Source organism: Denticeps clupeoides, chromosome 2 (assembly GCF_900700375.1).
Source record: "Denticeps clupeoides chromosome 2, fDenClu1.1, whole genome shotgun sequence".
NCBI lineage: Eukaryota > Metazoa > Chordata > Actinopteri > Clupeiformes > Denticipitidae > Denticeps > Denticeps clupeoides.
Window position 1 is genome coordinate 1,882,454 of NC_041708.1, and position 22,753 is coordinate 1,905,206.

Consider the following 22,753-nt stretch of genomic DNA (forward strand, 5'->3'; position numbering starts at 1 on the left):
TGCAAATGGATTCAAACGAGCAGGCGGCGTAGATTAATGTTGATTGGAGCCGCATTCCCTCCAACGTTCCCCTCTGATCGGAATCTATGCGTTACCATCGATCCGCCTGACGCAGAGAGAAGTTGCTACGCTGCGAAGGCTCTATTTATATTAATCTCATGTAATAAATGGCACGCTTTCTCATCAGGAATGCCAGCAATGGACTCTTTGTAATTTGAGCGTTCAAACTCATTTTAGTATGAGGGCGATAAATGCAAGTGGCGAGCCAAACAGAACCGCTTGAAAGGTCGTCGGCTCTTAATCGTTCCCATTTAGACCCCGAGAGCTCTGGGATTGGAAAGGAACCGCAAAATGAAGTAAAGGAATCGCGGAAGGCCATCATGACGCGTCTCCTCTAACCTCCCTCAGACCTTCTGCCTAATGAGACGTGGGACGGGACCCGAGTAGCAGCAGCCAGAGGGAAACAGATGAACCGTTCGGGGGCGAAGCGGCGTCCCGTAAACCAGAAGTTACGTAAACGAGCGTATCCGTCCCAGCGTCCCCCGGCTCGGCACCTGCACGGGTTAAGTGGCCTGCGAACTGGCACCGGGGACTTTAATCCGGCACAGCGAGGAGTGCGGGGGAAGAGAGGTTCGGGGCCAAGGCCAGATACCTTTTTTCATTTAAATGACTTCATTACGACACGTACCTCATTTTCATCATTAACGGTTCATCATTACAGCTGCCTAATGCAAGGTATAGTGTTACATAAAATGGACCTGAGACACCACATTTGCAGATTCTTACTGGATTCGTACAAAGACGGAGGTACAAAGCATGGAATAAGATTTTTTTTTGTTCATAAAAACATCATTAAAAGTTCATCCTCTGAGTATCAGAAACGGTTATATCACATATTGGCATCTGTTGGCAGATGTAGCCATGAGATTACCATTATAGATCGCTAATTAGCCATTCCTGTTGTGGTGATTAGCCCATTATCGGCATTATTTGCATGTTTTTGGGCTGTAATGGCTGTGTGCAGTGGGAGTGCGAGCCACCGCCAGATGCAGGAGGAACCGGGTTCCAAAAGGCCGGATCTGCAGGGAAATGCATTTAAAATCTACTATTGTTAATAAACTATATTGATGCTCTAAGCTGTTGCTTTATATTGCTTATCCAACTAGACAACTGTAACCTGTTGTAAATTTAATTATGTAATAATAGTAATTGATGACATCTTTGCATTATAAGTGTGATAAAATACTTGTAACGCATGGCCTCTCAGGGCTTAATGTCTGGCAGCAATCTGCAGACTATAAAACAAACTAGTCAAGTGTCAAATAGTGGCTGTTTACTGAAAAAGCAATTAACTGGGACTTTTATATAATAAAATAAATAATAATAATAATGCACAAAATTTGTCCTTCAGAGTCCATCATTAAGTGTTTATTATAAACCAGCCACATCCTTAGGCCTTGTCCACACAAGAACATTTTTCTCTAAAAGGGCAAATGCGCGTCCACATGGAAACAGCGTATCGGGGACCCAGAGCGGCAGCTCCCCTCTACGGTGCAACGACGTGTTTATCTCACCGCGGAGGAGACCTAGTCGCCAAACAGGGAGAGCGGGCAGTTACAGCGCCACCTACAGGTGCGGAGGGGGGTTAAAAGAGTGTGTCCTTGCTCTCTGCGTCTCCGCGTGGAGGACAACATTTCAGATAACGCTCCCGTGTGGACGCAGGTTTTTTTAGAAACCCAACACCCGTTTGTAAATAAAAAGTGTTCCCATGTGGATGGGGCGTCAGTGTTTGTGTTGAATAAAGTTTTTATTATCTAATGAAATAATCCTGGGATAAACCCGGAATGTTGCTCCAGGACCAATTACTGGTGAGGAGTCCTATTTTCCCTCCCTGCTTGAATTTAATGAACAAGAGAGGTTTTAATTACACCAAACACCTGCCATACGATCGAGGTCCATATGTATAATTAATCATTTCTAAGAGCTTCTCGCCGGCTAATGAGTGGTCATTGGGAGGTGTCCGACGATAGACGTTGTTGAAGTTAAATCCCCCCATACCACTTGACAACACGCGCCATTCTCTCGGCTTAGCGAACGATCCAGGGCTAGTGATATGTAATACCACCATCTCAGGGGACGGAGCGGGGACAGAAATGCTCAGAAAGGATTCCTTTGCCGGGATAATTAATGTTTCATGGTTGGCCAGTGTTGATTAGTAACCCAGCGTCTAGTTTCAGGCATCAATCCAACGACTGTAATGCAGTGCGAACTCCAGAAAAGCACCTCTCAGTCCGGTTGGCCTGGCGGCGGCAGGGTACGGTGTTGCGGACGCACGTGCCGGTGGCCGGGTCCACACTCTCCACGATGACAAAGGGTCGCTCCTCCAGGGTGGCCACGGTCAGGTGCCGGTTGTCGGTCACAGGCTCCAGGAAGCTGCCGTAACGGGGCCACACCGGGTAGCGCATCTGCAGAATGCCCCTCTCGTACGTGCCGACCTGGGGACAGTACGGGCGAAGTTGTCATTACAAATTAATATAATGTGATCAATTCCAGCACCGAGGACAGTGGGTCATCTGGATTTTTAATGTTTGTTTTTGCTAATTTAATTCGAACCTTCAACCTTTCAAATGCATAATTTGAGGATACAGAATGTTTATATTTACTATCAGCAAAATGGAAAAAACACCATTTAAAACACCAAAACAAATGATAGCATACTGGACATGAACTGTCCCTGTAACTGCTGATGGGAAGTCGCATTGGATAATGGCAGCTGGTAAAAATGAGGTAAAAATGCTGTGAAAGTTCACCTTTATATTAAATCATGAAAATGAACGACGTTTTTTTCATCTGTAGATGCAACAGTACTTTGCATTAGTCAGGATTGGCGTCAGGTGGAGACATCACCTGTGGCCAATCCAGACAGGAGGATAAGAGGCACCGGGTTTCCGCCCTTTGGTGACTCTGACATTTTCGTTTACTTGGTTCGTGAACTTGACCTGGCAACTGTTTTGATTGTGTGTGAGTTCTGGCAATCGGCACACGCCTGCGGGCGAGTTTGAGTTTTCGCCTTGTTTCCACCGTTTTCGGCCATCGAGCCGCATTTATTTGTGTTTGTTAATAAATCATTGTTTTCGTTATATCTCGTCTCTGCACTTCCTTCCGCCGTCAGCTCGCCAACGTGATAACTACGGACAGAACATTCGGTGTAACACTGGGAATTGTTTTCATGCATTACGGAATATCCCTAGCAGTTGATGGGGCAGTGGTGGCCTAGCGGTTAAGGAAGAGGCCCGGTAATCAGAAGGTTGCCGGTTCGAATCCCGATCCGCCAAGGTGTCACTGAGGTGCCACTGAGCAAAGCACCGTCCCCACACACTGCTCCCCGGGCGCCTGTCATGGTGCCCACTGCTCACTCAGGGTGATGGGTTAAATGCAGAGGACAAATTTCACTGTGTGCACCGTGTGCTGTGCTGCTGCTTTTAACACTTCAGCACGGTTCAGTGTCAGTACTTCTTTTTGACTGAATGTAAGCCTCTCCTGCTGCAACAGAACTACAGAAGCCTGAGTGAAGTGAACTGGGAGGCATCGATACAGCCCGGAGATAAAGGAACTCTCGCAGCGCCTTGCAGAACTTTCCAGACAGGCGCAATTCGACCCAGAGGAGTGACACATAGGCAAACACTGATGAGACACTAAAGGAGACGGAGGACGATGAAGGCAGGGGAGACAAAGCCCCGTTATCCCCTCCGCTCTCAGCTTCCAGCACCATTTAAGCTCTAAAGCCCCTGGAGATTCCCTCCAAACGCTACTTTTCAGGAAGCTTTTCCCGGGATCGATGCTCCACTGGAGATTTCCCACAAGTTCTCCACCTCCTAGACCGCTTGCTTTCAGCTCTGATTCATTCAAAAGCTACAAGAATAAAAACTGCTGCTGAACTGAGTGTTCTTCACTTTTTGGGATTCATGATGGTGGGAAACCATGTGCATGCGGTGCGAGATGTAAAAACCTGTGCTATGAGGTCTTCGTAGCCAACCTTTGGGCATGTGGTTATCATTGCTACCATTTTTTATCAGTAAATGCTGCTTGTATCCACATTTTCATCTATACTTTAAACCTCAATTTCCAGATCATGGTTGAACAGAATCGAGAGAAAGAAGAACCAACCCACCCAGTTTTTTTTGTTGGTGTGTAATTATTTCTGACACCCAGGAGATGAATTTTACTAATTTAAAAAGGGGAGGAGCCTGTAGGCATGATTGACAGCTCTCACCTTGTGGATGATTTAAACCCCTCCTGTCAATACATGACACACCCAGGTGTATCGCAGCATCCATCACCTCCCTTTCATCTCAGTTTCCCTCCATTCTCTACACTAACATACGTGGCCACGCCCACTCCCAAAATCACCACTAAAATTCAAGCATTTTGATTGGTGAACTTGTGAACATCACGTTAGTTAACACGCATCACACGCTACATCTAACACAGCACCAAGAAAGTACAGCCCAGGTTTGTGAAACTATAACATATTCGTCTTTATTGGGTTATAGAATAAAATGGAATGGGTCCACAGCTACTTCTGCTTCTATTCACGGAAATAACCAAGCTGGTGTGGCAGATCTGAAATGGCCACTGGCTTGACTCGAGGACTTTGTGAAGTGAAGTGATTGTCACATGTGATACACAGCAGCACAGCACACGTTGCACACAGTTAAATTTGTCCTCTGCATTTAACCCATGCCAGGCGCCCGGGGAGCAGTGTGTGGGGACGGTACTTTGCTCAGTGGCACCTCAGTGGCACCTTGGCAGATCAGGATTCGAACTGGCAACCTTCTGATTACGGGGCCACTTCCTTAACCACTAGGCCACCGCTGCCCCAAAACAGAAACTATGTGCGGATTTGTGTGCGGATTTGTGTGCGGATTGTGCGGACTGCAGCCTCCCTGCGCATCTCCATCCTCAGTTACACATATAGCCACGTGTGTAAAGGTTGTTAACATTGTCCACAGCCTCCCTGCCGCTAATCCCTGTTTGCTTATTGCATTAGTTGTGATGAATTGAGAGCATGATAAGCCTCAGCGCGAGGGATTTACTCCATGCACCCTGCCCCAAAAAACAAAAAAACAGAACAAATAAACTGAAAGCTCAGAAACTATCTGAATAACATGATAGTTTCGATATATTATCAATGCCATTTGATTTTGCCATTTGAATTTTTAAAGTTAAGTAAAGTGAAGTGATTGACACTTGTGATACACAGCAGCACAGCACACGGTGCACACAGTGAAATTTGTCCTCTGCATTTAACCCATCAACCTTGGTGAACAGTGGGCACCATGACAGGCGCCCGGGGGGCAGTGTGTGGGGACGGCGCTTTTCTCAGTGGCACCTCAGTGGCACCTTGGCGGTTCGGGATTTGAACCGGCAACCTTCTGATTACGGGACCACTTCCTTAACCGCTAGGCCACCAATGCCCCAAAAAATGAATGAATAATCAAACGTTGGATTACAAATAGTACAAGCACGTGGAATTCACAGGTTAATGTTAGGAGGGGCTAGATTAAGATGGAGGCCAAAGCATGTAACTTGGATCTTCTAAGAGCTCATTACTGTTGAACAGATGAGGACTGGGGACAACAGGGGGGGGCTGATATACATAAATATATAGGTGAACATAACTTGAGGCAGTCAGGGAGAGATCCAATATCCGGTCCTGGGGATCATGGTTCAGGAACGATCTACTTTTTTACATTTAGATTTAGGATTGGCTGTCCCGTGATGGTTTTTTACGGCAATTCTTAAACGGTCGACAGGGGCAAAGAGTGATGAAGAGATGGTTATAGAAATACTTTCATGGAAAAATCACTGTAGTTTGATTAGGGAGGAAACAAGAAACGGAAGAATCCTTCCCCACAAAATCTTTATTTCCGTTATCTCAGACAATCTGGGCCTGTCTTCCTCACTTTGACTCCATCACATTTGTTGGTGTGAGTGTCCCCTTCTCCTGATGCACTGCAGCTACCATGACGGGAGGAGCTCTGGGACGGCGGCAGGAGTTTCTCCAGACGGCGTGGAGAAGGGTAGCGCTCAGCTGTCAGAGCTGAAAAGAGCACAGCGGCGATTCATCCCGCTGATGAATTAACCGCGCAGCACGATCCGCCTGACAGCCGCGCTGAGCCCGAGATGCGGCAGAGAACGTTTACAACAACTGGAGGAGGCCATGGGGAGCAGACGGAATGAATTGAGTCTAAAGGAGACAAGAGTGTAAATCTTTGTTAGATTGGTTGGTTTGGTCAGGACCTGATCTTAGGGTGCTTTCGCAGCTTTGTACGTTCGTTTTGGTCCGAGTTTTGGTTTCGGTACGCTTTCTCACCAGGCGGAATGCACCAGAGTCGATGATTCGACCACCTCTTTCAAGCCCACCTCTTTTTGTGGGTCTCAGAGTGTTGAGGTTGAGGTGTGAAAGCACCCTTAGACTCACTAACAAGTATACCTGCATCACCTATAGTACTATAGTAACCTATAGTGGACATAAGCAGATGACCGCAGATCACCAGATGAACCAGCTTACCACAAAGTTTCCGATTCCAACCACGCTCTGAGCAGGGCACTGGAACCTGGGCTCTTCCCGGGGAGATGTCCGAGATGGAACGGCAGAAAGTCCTAGAACCACACGTACCTTATCCCACTGCCTCTCCCGATCCAGTGCAATAACGACCATGGATGGGTTGGTCAGGTAGCCATGGCTGTTGAAGGACAGATCCCTCTGGTCCCATGTCACGTTCAGCATGTGTCTGATCAGGAATACAGGAGCATACAGAGCATTAACTTACAGGAAGATTGAACCCATCACTTATTGGATGCAACTGTTTATCGGCCTTTTGCAGCGAGACTCATCTTACAGGTACGTGCCAAATGGGCAGAATTGACATACTAAATATATATATAGAGTATGTAAACCAAACTATACTATACATGCCATACTCTAAACTGTAGAGTATAGCACAAAGAGTACGTACTCTATACATACTCTCTCTCTCTCTCTCTCTCTCTCTCTCTATATATATATATATATATATATAGTATGTACTCTTTGTGCCATACTCTACATTTTATATATATATATATGTGTGTGTGTGTGTGTGTGTGTGTGTGTGTGTGTGCACTTTATGTCAGTATGTAACTTTGTTTAATCGTTGAAATGTTACATGTAGCACCAAGTTCCAGAGAAACGTTATTTCGCTTCACTATGTACCGTGAATGCAGCATGAATATAGCTGAAATACCAATTAAGCTCAACTTCAACTTCAACTTTCAGCCAATTATGGCAGAAGAGCGTTGGACACCAATAATCAAGTAGGGCCCTGTTTTGGAGATCTGCCGATATAAAATGTATAAAAATATAATAAAAAATTATTTCCAACTATTTTTTTTTAAATCTGTTGTTAATTTTGCTGTACCGGCTGACCAGAGGAATCTGTTATTTGTCAAAAGCACAAAGGCAACTTGATGCCTTAAAAAAACCAACATCACAACATTACCAAAGCTCTCACTAGGAGAGCTCGGCGAAGGAACCGGGTCTGCTTTAATGACGGTGACGGCTCCCGTGCAAAAAGCCGATTTATCCGGCAGAATCGGGGGAATCTCATTAGCAGGTGGGATGATGGACAGGCGGCGAGACTTGATTTGTCTGCACGCCAAGGGGAAGTTGCTTCGGGATTAAGGGCAACGGCCAAACGTCGGCACAGATCTATAAACTGCTGGTTCATGAAGTCCTCATTATTAATGTAACACATTAATACATTATTAATGATGATTTACCGTATCGATGCCACCTTCTGCCATATAATGTGATTCGGTGTTAATGACGTGAAAATAGCTTCACACAACAATTGCAGCGGGACATTTTTTTAAATTAAAGGGTCAGTTGCTAAGAGGAGCGCTGTGATACTGGAGGTCACGGCAGAGCTAAATTTAAGGCAGCTCTATGAAACATTAATGGAGCGAGAGTGGCGGCAATTAAATTAAGCCACCCTTCCACTCGGCTCTCTTATCGCCGTCCCCTCGCCACGTTTTATGGCCACGGTAGACAGACGCTGCGAGTTGGGGAGCAACAATGCCACCGTGGCGGCGATGCACCTGCCAACTGCTCCCACCAATTAAATCCGCTTCCCGCCAGAGGGCCGCGAGCTAATTGGCAAATCATTGTGATTGGAACAACAGCAGAAAGAGAAAGACTTCAGGAACCTGCGTTTCAGCACGAGCCGCGGCGAGCAGATCTAACACGTTCTGATATGCTGTGATTGGTCTTAATTAAGCAATCTGAGCAGCAATTTGAATCGTATGAAACAGATAAACGATGCGGTCAAAACAAGCTTCATCAAACTCCTTCAAAACTCGCAAAGGTGAAGCCAGTTCTTGGCTCTAGGGGGCTTTGAAAAGGTCAGCCACGCCTTCGTTGCATCTCGTTTGGACTATTCTAACAGCCTGCACGTGTGTGCACGGTTGGTGCTGGTCTCCACTTTTAACTGGCTCGCGTACGGAGGGGATCACATCTCACACATACTGGTGTCTGTACCTTTTACAATGCATTTTAACGTTTGACTCTGCGCGTTCCCACTACAACAAAGGTCCAGATTAAAACGTAATGGTGACCGGGCTTTTGCAGTTGCTGCTTCGAGACTGTGGAAGAAACTGCCCCTGCACATCAGCAACTCGCCAACAATAGACACCTTTAAAACACAATTGGAAGCTCATTTTAATTCACTGGCTATTAACTGTATTCGTCTGATATGTCAGATATGTCAGATATTAATTTATTGTACGGCACTTCACCTATTGCGGTCTTTAAATATCCTTCAAAAAAAGAAGGAACTTGACTTTAAAATCGTTTTGCATGGAAAGTGATATGAAGCAGTTCCATCTACAATCTGGAAGCTTCTTATGCTTTTAATGCATAACTCCCAGAATATCACATTGGTAAAGAGGTAAAAGGTAAAATGGTAATAATGCAAAGCCGTGGACTCACCTGAAGACGGTGTAGCTGTTGGGAGATTTCACAGGGATGTTGCAGTCAGTGTGTCCCTCTGGGATGAAGCCCCTGGTCCTATGGAATCCCTGAACCCCATTAACTACAACAGCCACCCCTTCCCGGACCCTCTGCCGCAGACTTTTCCTCCAGTGATCTGTGATGATGCTGATGAGGCCGATGGGGAAGCTGGCGGGCGGCTCAGTCTCCGTGTTCCCAACGGCCAGGCTGGGGATCACCCAAATGTACCCCGGCCCCAACAGCCCCACCTCGCCCGCCATCCTGAATAAATACTCGGCCTCGTCGTGCGAGCAGTACGCCAGCAGGACTTGGGCGTCCACCTGCTGCAGGAGCCTCCGAGTTCGTATGTCGTTGGCGCCCTCGGACATCTCCAAGCTCAAGACGTCCTGCAGCTCCCACAGGAAGTAGCTTGTGTCTGTGAAGAAGCGGATGTAGTCCACAAAGGTCTCGTAGCCAGGGTGGAGGCTGGTGATTACCACAAAGTTGCCCCAGTTGTATTCCTCCATGACTTTAAACATCCCGTTGATCTGCTGTTCAATGGATGCACCCATTTGTAGGAACGTTGAACCTTCGGCCTTGCAGTGGAAAAAAAAAACATCAGCTTTATTTATACTTTTATCGAACATTTACACTTCAACTTAAGATAAAGGATGAAAAATATGATTTTATGTCATAATAATGAAACGCCTGTTAACGAGTGTCGTAAAGAGTAACATACTGCCAGCGTTTTGGTAGGGACAACGGCAACGTTTTTCCACAATTTCATAACCATGCAGACGCCATCTAGTGGTGCTTCCTTATCATTAAAGGTTCTGATTATCAGAGCAGGCGGAAGCTAAAGGCACAATGCTCCAGGGTGTCAGAACCTAGGTTCAAACCCCAACTACTACCATTGTGTCCCTGAGCCAGACACGTCACCCTGAGTGTCTCCAGGGGGACTGATTCTGAAATGAGAACATGTTTCAGTGTTAAAAAGCCTAAAACTATATGTTCTAAGAATAACCCTATAATACTAACAATAAGGGCTGAAAGTTTTTAAGGTAAACTGAACAGATTTTTTTGACAGATATTGTGATTGTACTTTAATTTGCAACTTTTTAGTAGTATTTAGTATTTAGTATTTAGTATTACCATGTAACATAACCGTGCATGGAAATATGATCTACCACAAGTTGAGAGCGAGTGTCGTTGCTTGTGTTAAAGTGGCCGTGGCTTTAACTTGCCAGAGTCTGGAGTTTCAAAAATGATCGCATTTAAAATGGCGATTTTGGTCAATAAATCATTCAGTCCTTCTAACAATGTCATCATTTATGCTATTTTGAGTGGACAAATACGTTTTACTAATGCATCGTCGAAAAAGCGCCACCAGGTGCATCCATGTTTTTCTTCCGTCTACAGAACACTTTATACCCTTAAGCACAATCAACCTTGAATCAAATATACAGCTGTAGTATTGATCTAATCGGCATTGTTTCCAATTATCGGCATGTTGACTTGCGACTTTGCTGCTCAACCATATTATAGCTTTACTCATCCCAGTCAAATACCTTTTGGGTGCTCTATTGATAAAGACATGTCCTCACTTCAGGTTTTTTTTCAGGCATGGAAGAGAGCCGAACAGATTATTTCAGCAGGTTCAAGAACATCCCTGAAACCTCCAGACACCACAGACACTATTTACTGCTGCTGGGGAATAAAGTTTAGTCACCATCTCCAGCTCTGCAGGGATAAGACGCAGCCAATTAAGGCTTGGCACCAGAGAAATGGGCGGGGACGGCGCCTGAAGTGACCTCCGCCAGCTCCCACAAGTCTTATTTTTCTTGCCGAGTGACCGGCCGTCCTTCAAAGTAACTTCTGCAGATTCACTAAAGTAGGCTAAGCCGTGGAGAGGGGAGTTGTCAGGTGCTCGGGGAGTTCCTCCAGTCAAGCCCTCACTGCAGGTTTTCCTCCAGACAAGGGAAGCGAAACTCTGCGGCCGAGTGGCCAGCACTCACAGGTCACAGGGCCCCTGCTTCTAAATCTGGGCTGTTCTGTCTTACGATTACCATTAAATCGGGATAAATGATTCAGAAAGGAACAAACCTAGCTAAAGCGATGTTGGTTCTGACTCTGTCGCATGTCTCTAAATATAATTGCATAGGATTAATTTTTAAAGTGAAGTGATTGTCACATGTGATACACAGCAGCACAGCACACAGTGCACACAATGAAATTTGTCCTCTGCATTTAACCCATCACCCTTGGTGAGCAGCCATGACAGGTGCCTGGGGAGCAGTGTGTGGGGACGGTGCTTTATTCAGTGGCACCTTGGCGGATCTAAATATATATATAGAGTATGACCAGACTGCAAACACACACAACCACAGTGGTGCTTCCTTATATGACACCGAATACCTAATGTAATAGACACTCGTCTGTGAACCAGAAGACCCCAAAGTCCTACCAATGTGTCCATTAAACTACCATACCATAAAAAATACCATAAAACTGCATTAAAACTGCCCTTGTCCCTGATCAAATCACTTCAACCTGCATCGCCCCGGGGTGACAGTATCCGTAATTAGTAACATAATGAGTGCATAAAGACTAAAGCAGCATGACTTCATGTGTACACAATATTTTACACAGTTATTCACATGCTGGTGGGGCAGTGGTGGCCTAGCGGTTAAGGAAGCGCCCCCGTAATCAGAAGGTTGCCGGTTCGAATCCCGATCCGCCAAGGTGCCACTGAGGTGCCACTGAGCAAAGCACCGTCCCAACACACTGCTCCCCGGGCGCCTGTCATGGCTGCCCACTGCTCACTCAGGGTGATGGGTTAAATGCAGAGGACAAATTTCACTGTGTGCACCGTGTGCTGTGCTGCTGTGTATCACATGTGACAATCACTTCACTTCACTTCACTTCACTTCAGTGCTAGCTCTTCTGATTGGCTGAGAGGAATCCGGGGAGCGACGCCTTTAAAGATCAGCTCTCAGATGTACATTTTACATTTATGGCATTTATCAGACTTACAATCAGTAGTTACAGGGACAGCCCCCCCAGGAGCAATTTAGGGACACAATGGTAGTAAGTGGGATTTGAACCTGTGACTCTGTAGTCCTCTGGTTCATAGGCAAGTGTGTAACCCACCATTACGTCGTTCTTGTTGAATGGCGCAGCTACGGGACGTTGCCGCGCAGTTACATTGTATAGCGACCCCTGTCATGCGCAATTGCTTAATTAGTCTGCACCGCCCATCCATTTGGCAGAACATTAGGCGTACTTTAATCCACATAAATCCCATTTAACGTTAAGACGTAATCTCTCTGTGCCGTTGTCCCGCTGTACATGAGATAATTTGTCTGATCCTATAGGCCTCCAGCTTAATGCAATCAATCAAATGCCACGGAGAAAAGTAACCGAATGGAAAATTGTTCCTGACCAGCTGTAGGATTCGCCATAATCTGCAGCGTGTTACGCAATCCAAAGCAATTGTGTACGTTCTCCACATTAGTGTATGTTAGATGGGTGGGCATCATTTCGTAAGTACGGTCTGTGGATGCGGGTCAGCTCCACATCCCACTCCAGAAGGTCCACAAGATCTTTTTATGCAAATACCACTTCCATCTGCACGACCCTTTGATTTTAATCATTGATCAAATTATTTGCCAACTGCTCTTTTTTTCAGGATCTGACACACACTTAATGCAAAATTTTCATTTCTTTATCTTGAAATACCATAACGCATTCTGTCGTTTATCCAAAGCAAATTACAAAAGGTGGAAACGAAGCATCTCGACGTCTTTTTGATATCATAACCCCACAGAGACCTTTATTGAGCTGTTTGGTGTGCTCGGTTGTGTCGTGCGCACGCTCGTTGCACGAACGACGGGGGGAGAGAGTCGCATTCGCTGACCTACAGGGAAGACAATGACTAATAAAGTTATTAGCGGTGTCCCCGAGCCGTGCGTGTGCAATGATAATGTTCGGCCCGGAGGGTGCAGCCATTCCCGAGGATGTCATTGCTCATCATTTTTGGCTAACAGCAATCTCTTCCTTTCGTTCTGAAGCCTCGCTGCCATTAAGGGGTCATTATTGCAATTTTTTTTTTCTTTCACCGTGTTCGGCTGCTTTTGGACGCTTGTTTGTGAGACCAAAAAAAGGTCTCAGGGAGCGTCCATTTGTTAAAACACACATTCCTTCATCACGGATATTGATTTATACGACCTCTACGGTACAACACGGGACTGAATGGCCTTCGATTTTTCTCACATATGGAACTTATTCATAAATCTGTTCATCACTTAACAAAAACATGCAGTCAAGTTGTCAAGATGCAAGACCTGCAGATTTCAGATCACCCAGTCGTACGTGAAAGTTATTATTTAAGAGTGTTCTTGACAGAAATAAATGAGCCGTAAAGCTCATACGTGAGCAGTCTTACATCGGCGTCTCAGATGCATGGCTGCATTCACGAAAGCCCTTTTTACCAGCAAGTACCACTTGAAAATGCCTGTACATGGACGTATGCTCCAGAATACAGTCATGAACGACAAAGATGTTCCCAGCCTGAAATTACCAGCTGGAAAAGTACACTTTTACTAAAGCGCATCTGTGCCTTTATGAAGGGAAAAGTCAGCCAAGAAAGCAATAACTTTCTTGAAGTAACGACCTACCGCCTCCAAGTAATGTCTTAGAAATGATATAATTATTTCAGATTCCCAACCACCCCCACCCCAGCCCTCCCATCCATTAACCCTAAAATTGCACATATTTTGCAAACTGAAATTATTAATAGAAAATATGAAATGACATGATTTGAGGTTTTTTTAGTTTTCATGGAAACGCAGCGATGGGCACGGTGCATTATAAACGTGTTACGAACGCCTTATGAACATTCCTGGTTTACGTATTCCAGGTCTACGTTTCCAGCCACTGAATTATGGGATCATGAATTTGGGGTAGTCGGTAAGACAAGCTGCAGTAAAATAATACGGCAAACCCTCAGGTGGCGTGACATTAATCATAATAGCTGCCCGACTCGACGGCTGCACAGCAACTTGACTCTCACATTTGCCCTTGAGCGTTGGGTAACTGCTCTGTGACAGCGTCCTTGGTTCGGAACTTCGCGCTCGGAACCCTCCCAGACGTTGCATTCTTGCATATTTTGTATATTTCATAATTAATTACCCACCCAATAACTGCAGGTCAGGCTCCCCTGAAGCAAAACGGGGACACAGTGGTAGAAGCAGGGCCGAGAGAGTGAAACTCCCCAACAAGTTCACTTTATTAGTCGGAGGGTGCCACTCTGCCCCATCTGTTGTGCCACGAGCAAAGCGAAAATACAGAAGCGCTTTCAGATATGATAATATTTTCAGACGACTGAAGCGAGATGAATAAAAATTGAGGCATTTTGAGCAGCTTAAAGTTTTTGGGATTCCAGTCGTTATCCTTTGTGTCGAGCGGCTAAGCTGATTAGAGAAGGAATCCACCGTTCCAGGCCCACGTCTGATGATCCGAGTTAAAAACACAGAGGTGCGCGATGTATGGAAAATGTTGGAAATTTAGGAATACTGCATAAGGATGCTTAAAAAAAAACACTTATTGCACCGCCAGACTGTGAAACTATCGGTTAGGAGATTTTATGCATTTCTCATAGATTATCCTGCCTGTACCAACATTTGTGGCATTACACAGGCTCCCTTTTTAATTATTGCTCTTTGTAGCTATCATTTATTAATATAGCTGGCAGGGGTGGACAGTAACAAAGTACATGTAATTAGTTACTTTAAGTCCCATGTATCCAGTACATTATGCAAAATCTGTTGTCCCTTATTGCTCAGTAGATAAAAAGTAAGAAGTGTGCAGCAAGTTCATGATATTTGAGACTAAAACACAGAAACATGTACAAATATGCAGTTATGACTGCACTGTAGAAAGTGAACTCTGGCTAAACTATATAAACAGGTTAGAGCTTATTTACATTACGTCAGTGCTAAAATAATATTAAGTTAATAGGTTTAATATTAAGTTTATCAAGTCTTCACTTGGATGCACCGACAAAAGTAAACCGTAGCTGGTGTTTTCTCATTACAGTAGTAAAAAAAATATTAGTTTGCTCTCTTAAACTAAGCTTGTACTTATGAGTAAATAATTTGTGTTTATGAGTAATTTTTTTTTCACTTTACCTTAATGCTGCTGACAGCTGGTTTGTTTGGTTCACATTACAGCAATGTTAAAATATTAGGTGTGACAGATTAATGACTTAAAAAAAAAAAATTAATTCATTTTTAAAGTTCACTTTTTTAATGTGGTATGTTTCTTCTGATATTTAAATAAGTAAAAAATTAAATGAAACGATCTGAAGTACAATATCATAATGTTAAACGTATTTGGGAAACGGTGGTTAAAAAGTTATTTCATAGTCACATGGTTCTATCCAATAAAAACTGTCTGCATTTTAATGTTTTATCCTTATGAATGACATTGCATTAAACTTGTATAACTGGCTATTTCTCAAGCTTTTTCCGCCCAGAGAATTTCCCGCCCCGCCGCTAAAACATTATCTCCACCGACCGTCATGGCTTCCAAACGTGTGAAGCATTGCAGTTGCTTGGTGTTTGGATGTAAAAATGAGCACAAACGTATTTTTTAGTTCCGTCACGCGAGACTCTGAAGAACCAGCGGGCTCATTTTAGTTTTTCTGGAAAACGACACGACTTCCTGTCTGTACCAAACATTGTGGTTGGTGGATGGTGTTGATGACGTCATTTCCGCGAATGCCCCCTCAACTTCTATAGGCCGCTCTCTTCCTCGCCCCGCCTCCCTCCTCCTCATTAGCATTTAAAGCTACAGACGGTGAAATGACGCTTTTTGGGAAATCTCACTGTGGGACTGGATCAAAGTGGCTGTAATTCTGCACCAAGAGACCTCAGATCTAGAATTAGGGGACCAACAAGGCCGATATAAAAACCAAAATCTTTTGTGCTATCTTTAGTTTTCTCAAGTGTTAATTTGCATTAATGTGTTCATTATACAGAAGCTGTAGAAACAGACCTTGTGGGGGATGACTACAGCCGAGCCCCCGTTGATGCCCACGATGGGCATGGCCGTCTGCGAGGAGATGAAGTCCAGGATCTGCGCCACAGCCTCCGAATCGACGTCGTCCTCGAACACCACGCCGTGGAGACTCTCCGAGGCCATGGTCTGGCAGATGCGGGTCAGAAGCTGCCGTGGGTTGGTGTCGTTCACCAGCACCGTCACCGGATTCACCTCCAGCGGCAGGTCCAGGAAGTTCTCGCGACTCAGCCGGCCCTTGATCTCGCCTTGGTAGGCCGTCCCGCTGAACACCACAGCCACGTTGACGGCCGGAGGCCCGAAGAAGGGGCGGCCCAGACTCCCCATCCCAGCGAGCAGCAGGACAGTCAGGAGGAGCCAGAGGGATGAAGGTGACCACCCTGCAGGAAGGGCCATGTCAGCCTCCTACAGCCTTCATAGAGAAACAGAGAAGAATGCTGAAAATAGCCTTACTTTATATCCAGGCTACAATGAAAAACCTGCTGTAACCTGGTTTTACTTTACTTTACTTTACTTACAAACACCTGCAATTCTCATTTGGTTTCCATAGATTGTGTGTCAAAAAACTAATAGCTCTGATAAGGCCTAACTTGTCATGAATAGAACATGCAGGGGAATTGTTAAGATATATATATATATATATATATATATATATATATATATATATATATATATATTTTTTGTGAGTGTGTGTGTGTGTTAGTGTTAGACTCGTTTGAAATACATTTTAGTTTTTTTACATTACGTCAACGCTAAAATAATAGGCGTGACAAATTATATGAATTGTTGAGCCAGCGTTCACATTTACAGCATAGAGATTCCATAGTAAACAATAAATACTTTAAAAACAACTTACAACAATCTTTCATGAACCATGGTACTAAAAATGACCATATTTAAGGTGTGTAAGTAGCTACCCGCATCAATTTGAATTTATAATAACCTTGTAATTATTTCTACTTGAAGTACTATAAGTAGGTATACAGTAGTCCCTTTTCAGGAAAAGAGCTCTTTACTTGGGTCCTAGTGAACCAAATGAGGGATTTCAATATTGGACATTTTAAAGCACTTGTGTAATTCACTCTGGATAAGAGTGTCTGTCACATGCCTGGAAAGTAAATGCAGAAATATGTCATCTGTGAACCGCTGCGTCTCAGCATGCCATACAGAATTAAAATCATTTCATAGAGTACATATGAATTCATGTAGGATATAACATGGGAAATTTAACAATAGGGAAATAAAAAATAAGAAACACAGCATGGCACTTATTTTAACCCATTTCTAATTTCCTGTTTTATCCTCTTTAAAAAAAACAGAGAGATTTTGCAGTCATAATGGAGTCAAATGTCACCGATGCCAGCTGCTATTGTTTCTGCACGGTGACACAATGTAATGTTTTGTAATCCCGCGGTAAAGCCCGGGGGTTTATTTTTAGAGGCGGGGGGTGTCTCCGTGACCCATGCCCTCTGCCACGATGGTACATCTGCCCTCGTGACGTAAGTTCACTTTCACAATTGCTGCCACACCGTGCTCCCCGTGTATTAATAAGCCGTGGCAAGGGCGTGGCACGTCCCAGATGGCACGTCTCGGCTCTTGACACGAGATGACACCTGGCCGGGACCTGTGCAGGAGCCATGTGGCTGGAGGTCAAAGGTCACCAGACCGGATCAGGCTCTTGCCAGCAATTATGCCGTTCTGGACAAGGTTCGAGATTAATTCAACGTACTTCATTTACATTCAATCAAATATGTTGTCTGTGCACGACATGTATTTATTTACGTTTATTTATCATTTATTTCTTGTGGTGTAAAGGGTATTGGGTACAGTATTTAAGAAGACCACAAAGTCCCAGGTTCAAACCCCACTTACTACCATCATGTCCCTGAGCAGGACACTTAACCCTGAGTGTCTCCAGGGGGGGGACTGTCACTGTAACTACTGACTGTAAGGCGCTCTGGATAAGGGAGTCTGGTTAACGCTGTAAAAATGTTAATGCAACATGTATTATGATGCAGAACAGGAAGTACAACAATTGCACTTCATTCCTAGTTTAGAGATTACATTACAGCTACAACATAAATGTCTGTGCATGATTACGATGCCCCTTATATGATGATACAATAATTCATTGAAGGCAAACCTAAATGCAACATACAGTAAGATTCAAACCTTGAGCAGACGCCGGTTGCACCCTCTTATCATAACATTACAACCTTACTTCCAGACTGTAAAATGTTCATGAGCTTCATAAGGTACATTATACGACCATAAACCATCTCCTGATCATAATGAATAAATGCCTGGAATGAAAATGTGATTTTGTACTCTTATGTTGCATTAGAAACGTGAAAAAAGGGAACACAAACTCAACACAACCAAGTGGAAACGTGTCGAGTGGCCAGTGCTTATGCATTTATATTTCCTTCATATTTGAGAGTGAGAGTGGGGCTTTATTCAATGAGTGCTGGATTTAGAAAAACCTGGATTGGATTTATCTTTTGCATTTTTTCATGTCGAACGAATACCTTTCATCTTTCTAACACAAAGGACAAGGGCAGTGGTGGCCTAGCGGTTAAGGAAGTGGCCCCGTAATCAGAAGGTTGCCGGTTCGAATCCCGATCTGCCATCTGTGTCTCTGAGCAAAGCACCGTCCCCACACACTGCACACTCAGGGTGATGGGTTAAATACAGAGGACAAATTTCACCGTGTGCTGTGCTGCTGCTGTGTATCACATGTGAAAATCACTTCGCTTTGTGGAAATGCTGCCCCTACCACTTTTATGCTGTAGTCCTGAATAAACTTTTTTATACCTTTGTACCCAAAAGAAGGCAGAAATGAAGCTTTGCAGACAGACAGACAGAGTGGATTCTAAAGAAATATGAAGGTTGTGTTATATATTGGTTGTGTTGAGTTTGTGTGTTAACGTTCCCTTTTCTGATTCTGCGCTTTGGGTGTTGAAAGAAAAGAAGAAGATAGAAAATTGCCTCTTGAGACGTTAAAAGCAGGTAATTATTCTCCCTGCCTGTAGCTTTTCTCTTTATAAACCTGATAAGATTTCTTGCTTCGGGACATGAGAATCGCAATCACGTTTTGCGTCCTCGCGTGGAAAGAAACGGGGCTGCTCCAGTCCAAACTGGGTCAAGCAAATCGTGCACACCGACCCATCATTGCCTGTGGATATCAGAGTGATAAATACGCGCGTTATTGCTCGCTGTAATTGCAGATCCCAGGCAGCAGAGTTGAACAGCGCTCGGCGCCCTCTAGTGGCGCTGGACGAGCGGCCTTCAGACGCAGAGGGACACCTGCAGCTCTGCTTTGATGGCAGGAGGGGCTCCCTAATTTATTCACCCCCCCCCCCCCCCCCCCCCCCCTTCCAGCCCCAAACCTCCAGGCCCTTCCTTTTCTCTGTCCTGTCAGATGTCTTGTTGATGTGCGGATCTTCTCATGTGTGGCGTTCACAGCTCCTCTGATCCAGCCTTGCTCTTCAAACGTGGACGCGCAATTGGCCGCCGCACCCCCCCAGCCCCTCGGCTCCTCAGACAAAGTAGCTCATGAATACGCACAATCGCTTAAAAGACTTTTAAGATGTCGAAACATCTGCGTTTACAGCTGCAGGCCTGTGAATGTTTGATCCGCTACTTGGCCGTAATGGAGAACTTTGATGGTCTGATGTACCCGGCCCCTCATGGGGTACAAAACATTTTAGCGCATTCAAGATGGAATTAAACCACGTTGGTTCGCTTCCATTTAAAAGCTCTAATGAACAATATGGACTTCTATCAACGGCGCTTCTTCTTCCACCAAAGCAGTCTGGGCGTTAAAGAGAGGAGAAAAAAAAAAGTGAAATAGATCACTAATAATAAAAGTGTCGGTGCAGACCAACAGCTGTGGGAAGCATCTGTTTCCAAAATTAGAAAGTGTCGGGGAAGTTGCCGTGCCGTCACTCTGCCGCTTTTAATAATGTTAATATTGACAAGCCAGGCCGGCGTTCACCGAATCTATGTAAATTACCCCTCAAGCGCCAAGAAGGAAATCGCACCCCTGACCCTGGTGTGTGTATATACACACACACACACACACACACACACACATCAATAATAATATGGAATTTTGTTGGTTTCCATATTGGATTGACTTCCATTTCTTTTGCAAAAGGCTTTTGGAAAAAAATGACATTTTTCGGAATTACACTGAGACTTGAGGAGGCCACGCCCACTCCCGAGTCAGGTAGAACACAGCAGAACCCAACAGGGCAGATAAGACAAGAGAGGGAGATAAAATGTTTCCCCGACTCACCTGGAACACACAAACTCTCATCCAGATGCAACAAAAGAGGAAAATTTGCAAAGAACATTTATGACTTATCAAACTCCCTTATAGTAGTGACAGGGACAGTCCCCATCCCCTGGAGACACTCAGGGTTAAGTGCTCAGGGACACGGTGGTAGTGAGAGGGGTTTTATTCCGGATAAATTATGAACATTTTCCTGATCCTGATTAGTGAAGAGCTGGAAGCTGTTCGTCGGGATGGGAACCCCTGATTTAATCATGCGAGCAGATTGAAACGGATGTCGTACTCATTTGTCGGCGCCTCTATAGACGTGGCGAGGCAGGTCTATAGAGTTGTCTCCAGATCTGATCATTTTGATGGTCTGAATAAAAACGTAATAACTTCATAAATCCCAAAGGTTTGTTAAAGCAAAAAGAAAAGGGTCGATCATCTGTACCTGGGCCACGAAAAGGCCCGAAAGTTACAGAATTTGAGCAGCAACTTCCAAATGGTTCCATGTGCTTAATAAAGTATAAAAATACACTTCTGGAATAATGCAGAGACACCTGGAAGGCAACATCTGTACCCATCAAACTCGTGCGGAGCAGGACAACATACGCTTTATCCCGTCCACAGATGGCCGTAATGCACCTGAGATGCGCACCATGCGGTAATAATAGCAATAATATTTCATTTATCCTTCTGATATCAATCTTGAGTACGTGAGGATTTTTACAATACGTTTACGTTACATTATATTTCCATCGTTTGCATGTGGTGCATTAACCGTGAGTGTTGCCACAGACATTCGCTTGTTGTTAATAAAAGATATTATTTATGACGGAAGATGTATTAGCGCTGGAATTACATGTACAAACTGGGGGATGATGATTAAGACCCTTTTTAAGCTATGAAAACGAAGGGCCAGATGTCACTAGCTTGCACGTTAAATGAGTGATCACACACACACACACACACACACACAAGTGATCAGCACGTTGACCAAGCTCCTGGACGCCTTGCTCGCTAATCCGAGCAGTGAAAATGGCCGTAAAACTGGAACCTCCGTCACAGGAACCGGCAGGAAGCTCCTGGTTAAAAGCACCCACTTTTCACCCATCACATGAAGGCAAAGTGATCGTGAGCGATGACCTGTCCTGTCCTGTCCTGAGTAAATGGCCGATGCCGAGACGCTTTATGCCGAACAAGCGGGGACGCCAGACATTGTCCTGCCACGTATATATTAATTATACCTTCATTACGGGGAATGGCTGCTCTCTTCATTAAAAATGTTATGGGCCGCATGTGGACATCTTGAGATTTTCCGGCTGTGGCCGAGAGCGACAAGAGGACGCGGGGGTCCACCTCACGGCGCGCTCCGACACGGACCTAATTATGTTGCTGCCCAGGCGGAGTGAACAGCAGCGGCTTCCGAGCGAGTGCTGGGGACGCCGCGTCCATTCATCACGCCGCGGCAGGAGCAGACGCGGCCGTCTGATAATGGTGACGCATCGCGCGGCGCTGGCCGGTTACTGATTATCAATTAACCAAGTCTGACTAGTTCTCTGGATGTCCTCTACACTCCCACTGCACGCTATACGGGGAACTACACATAAGCAAGTGCATGCTGGGTACTCAGATTCACTTTGCAATCACAAAAGCACACTATACAAACACACAATATATAGCCTGATATGCACAACTTCCCGCCATATAAGCATATGCATGCTGTATGAAAAAAATGCACATTAATTAGTGCTCCAATGCACACTGTACACACATATATGCCATATATATAAACACAAGTACACACACCAAAATGAATCTTATTATATACGAAGTAAATTTACACACAAATGCATAGGATTTAGTCAGATGCACAAATACACACAAATGGACTGTGAATGGACCCAATGAATGAACAATATATACAAACAAACATGCAACATGCAGTAATGCGCAAGAACGAATAATTTGGTCAATATTATTAACAAAATGCAATTAATCAAATGTACACGAACACAGGAATATGTGCAAAGAGAAAGTTCCACTATCAAGACAAACAAAATGAAGCAATTACACACACACACACACACACACACACACACACACACACACACACACACACACAGACCTCATTGAAGGAGAGAATGAAGTCATTACCCAACATCATGAGAATTTACGGCCAGTATAAATCCAGCTTCTCTCCTTTGACCTTGGGTGTAAGTAAGTGTGTGTTTGTGTGTGTGTGTGTGTGTCGCCGTCGACACATTTCCAGGTCTGGTTAGCAGGTTTGCGAAGCTCCGGCTCGGAGACAGGTGTGTTTTGGTAACCTGTTAACTACGCCTCCCTGGACGGTGTCCCGGCGGTGT

At 44.7% G+C, this 22,753-nt stretch overlaps 1 protein-coding gene across 2 annotated transcripts in view; it reads right to left on the bottom strand.

Moving 5' to 3' along the window:
* The window catches only part of grin2cb (glutamate receptor, ionotropic, N-methyl D-aspartate 2Cb), a 30,098-nt gene that overhangs the window by 7,210 nt on the left and 135 nt on the right, over positions 1 to 22,753 (bottom strand). Inside the window, exons 1-5 of one of the 2 annotated variants that reach the window (XM_028967412.1) lie at positions 22,545 to 22,662; positions 16,088 to 16,520; positions 9,032 to 9,627; positions 6,683 to 6,797; positions 2,284 to 2,495 (exon numbers count right to left, since the gene is read on the bottom strand). In XM_028967412.1, coding sequence (XP_028823245.1) covers positions 2,284 to 2,495; positions 6,683 to 6,797; positions 9,032 to 9,627; positions 16,088 to 16,504 — 1,340 coding nt within the window. In that variant the 5' untranslated portion in view covers positions 16,505 to 16,520; positions 22,545 to 22,662. Of the gene's footprint in view, positions 1 to 2,283; positions 2,496 to 6,682; positions 6,798 to 9,031; positions 9,628 to 16,087; positions 16,521 to 22,544; positions 22,663 to 22,753 lie in introns of those variants that run through there. The other variant, XM_028967421.1, reaches the window with a different exon arrangement.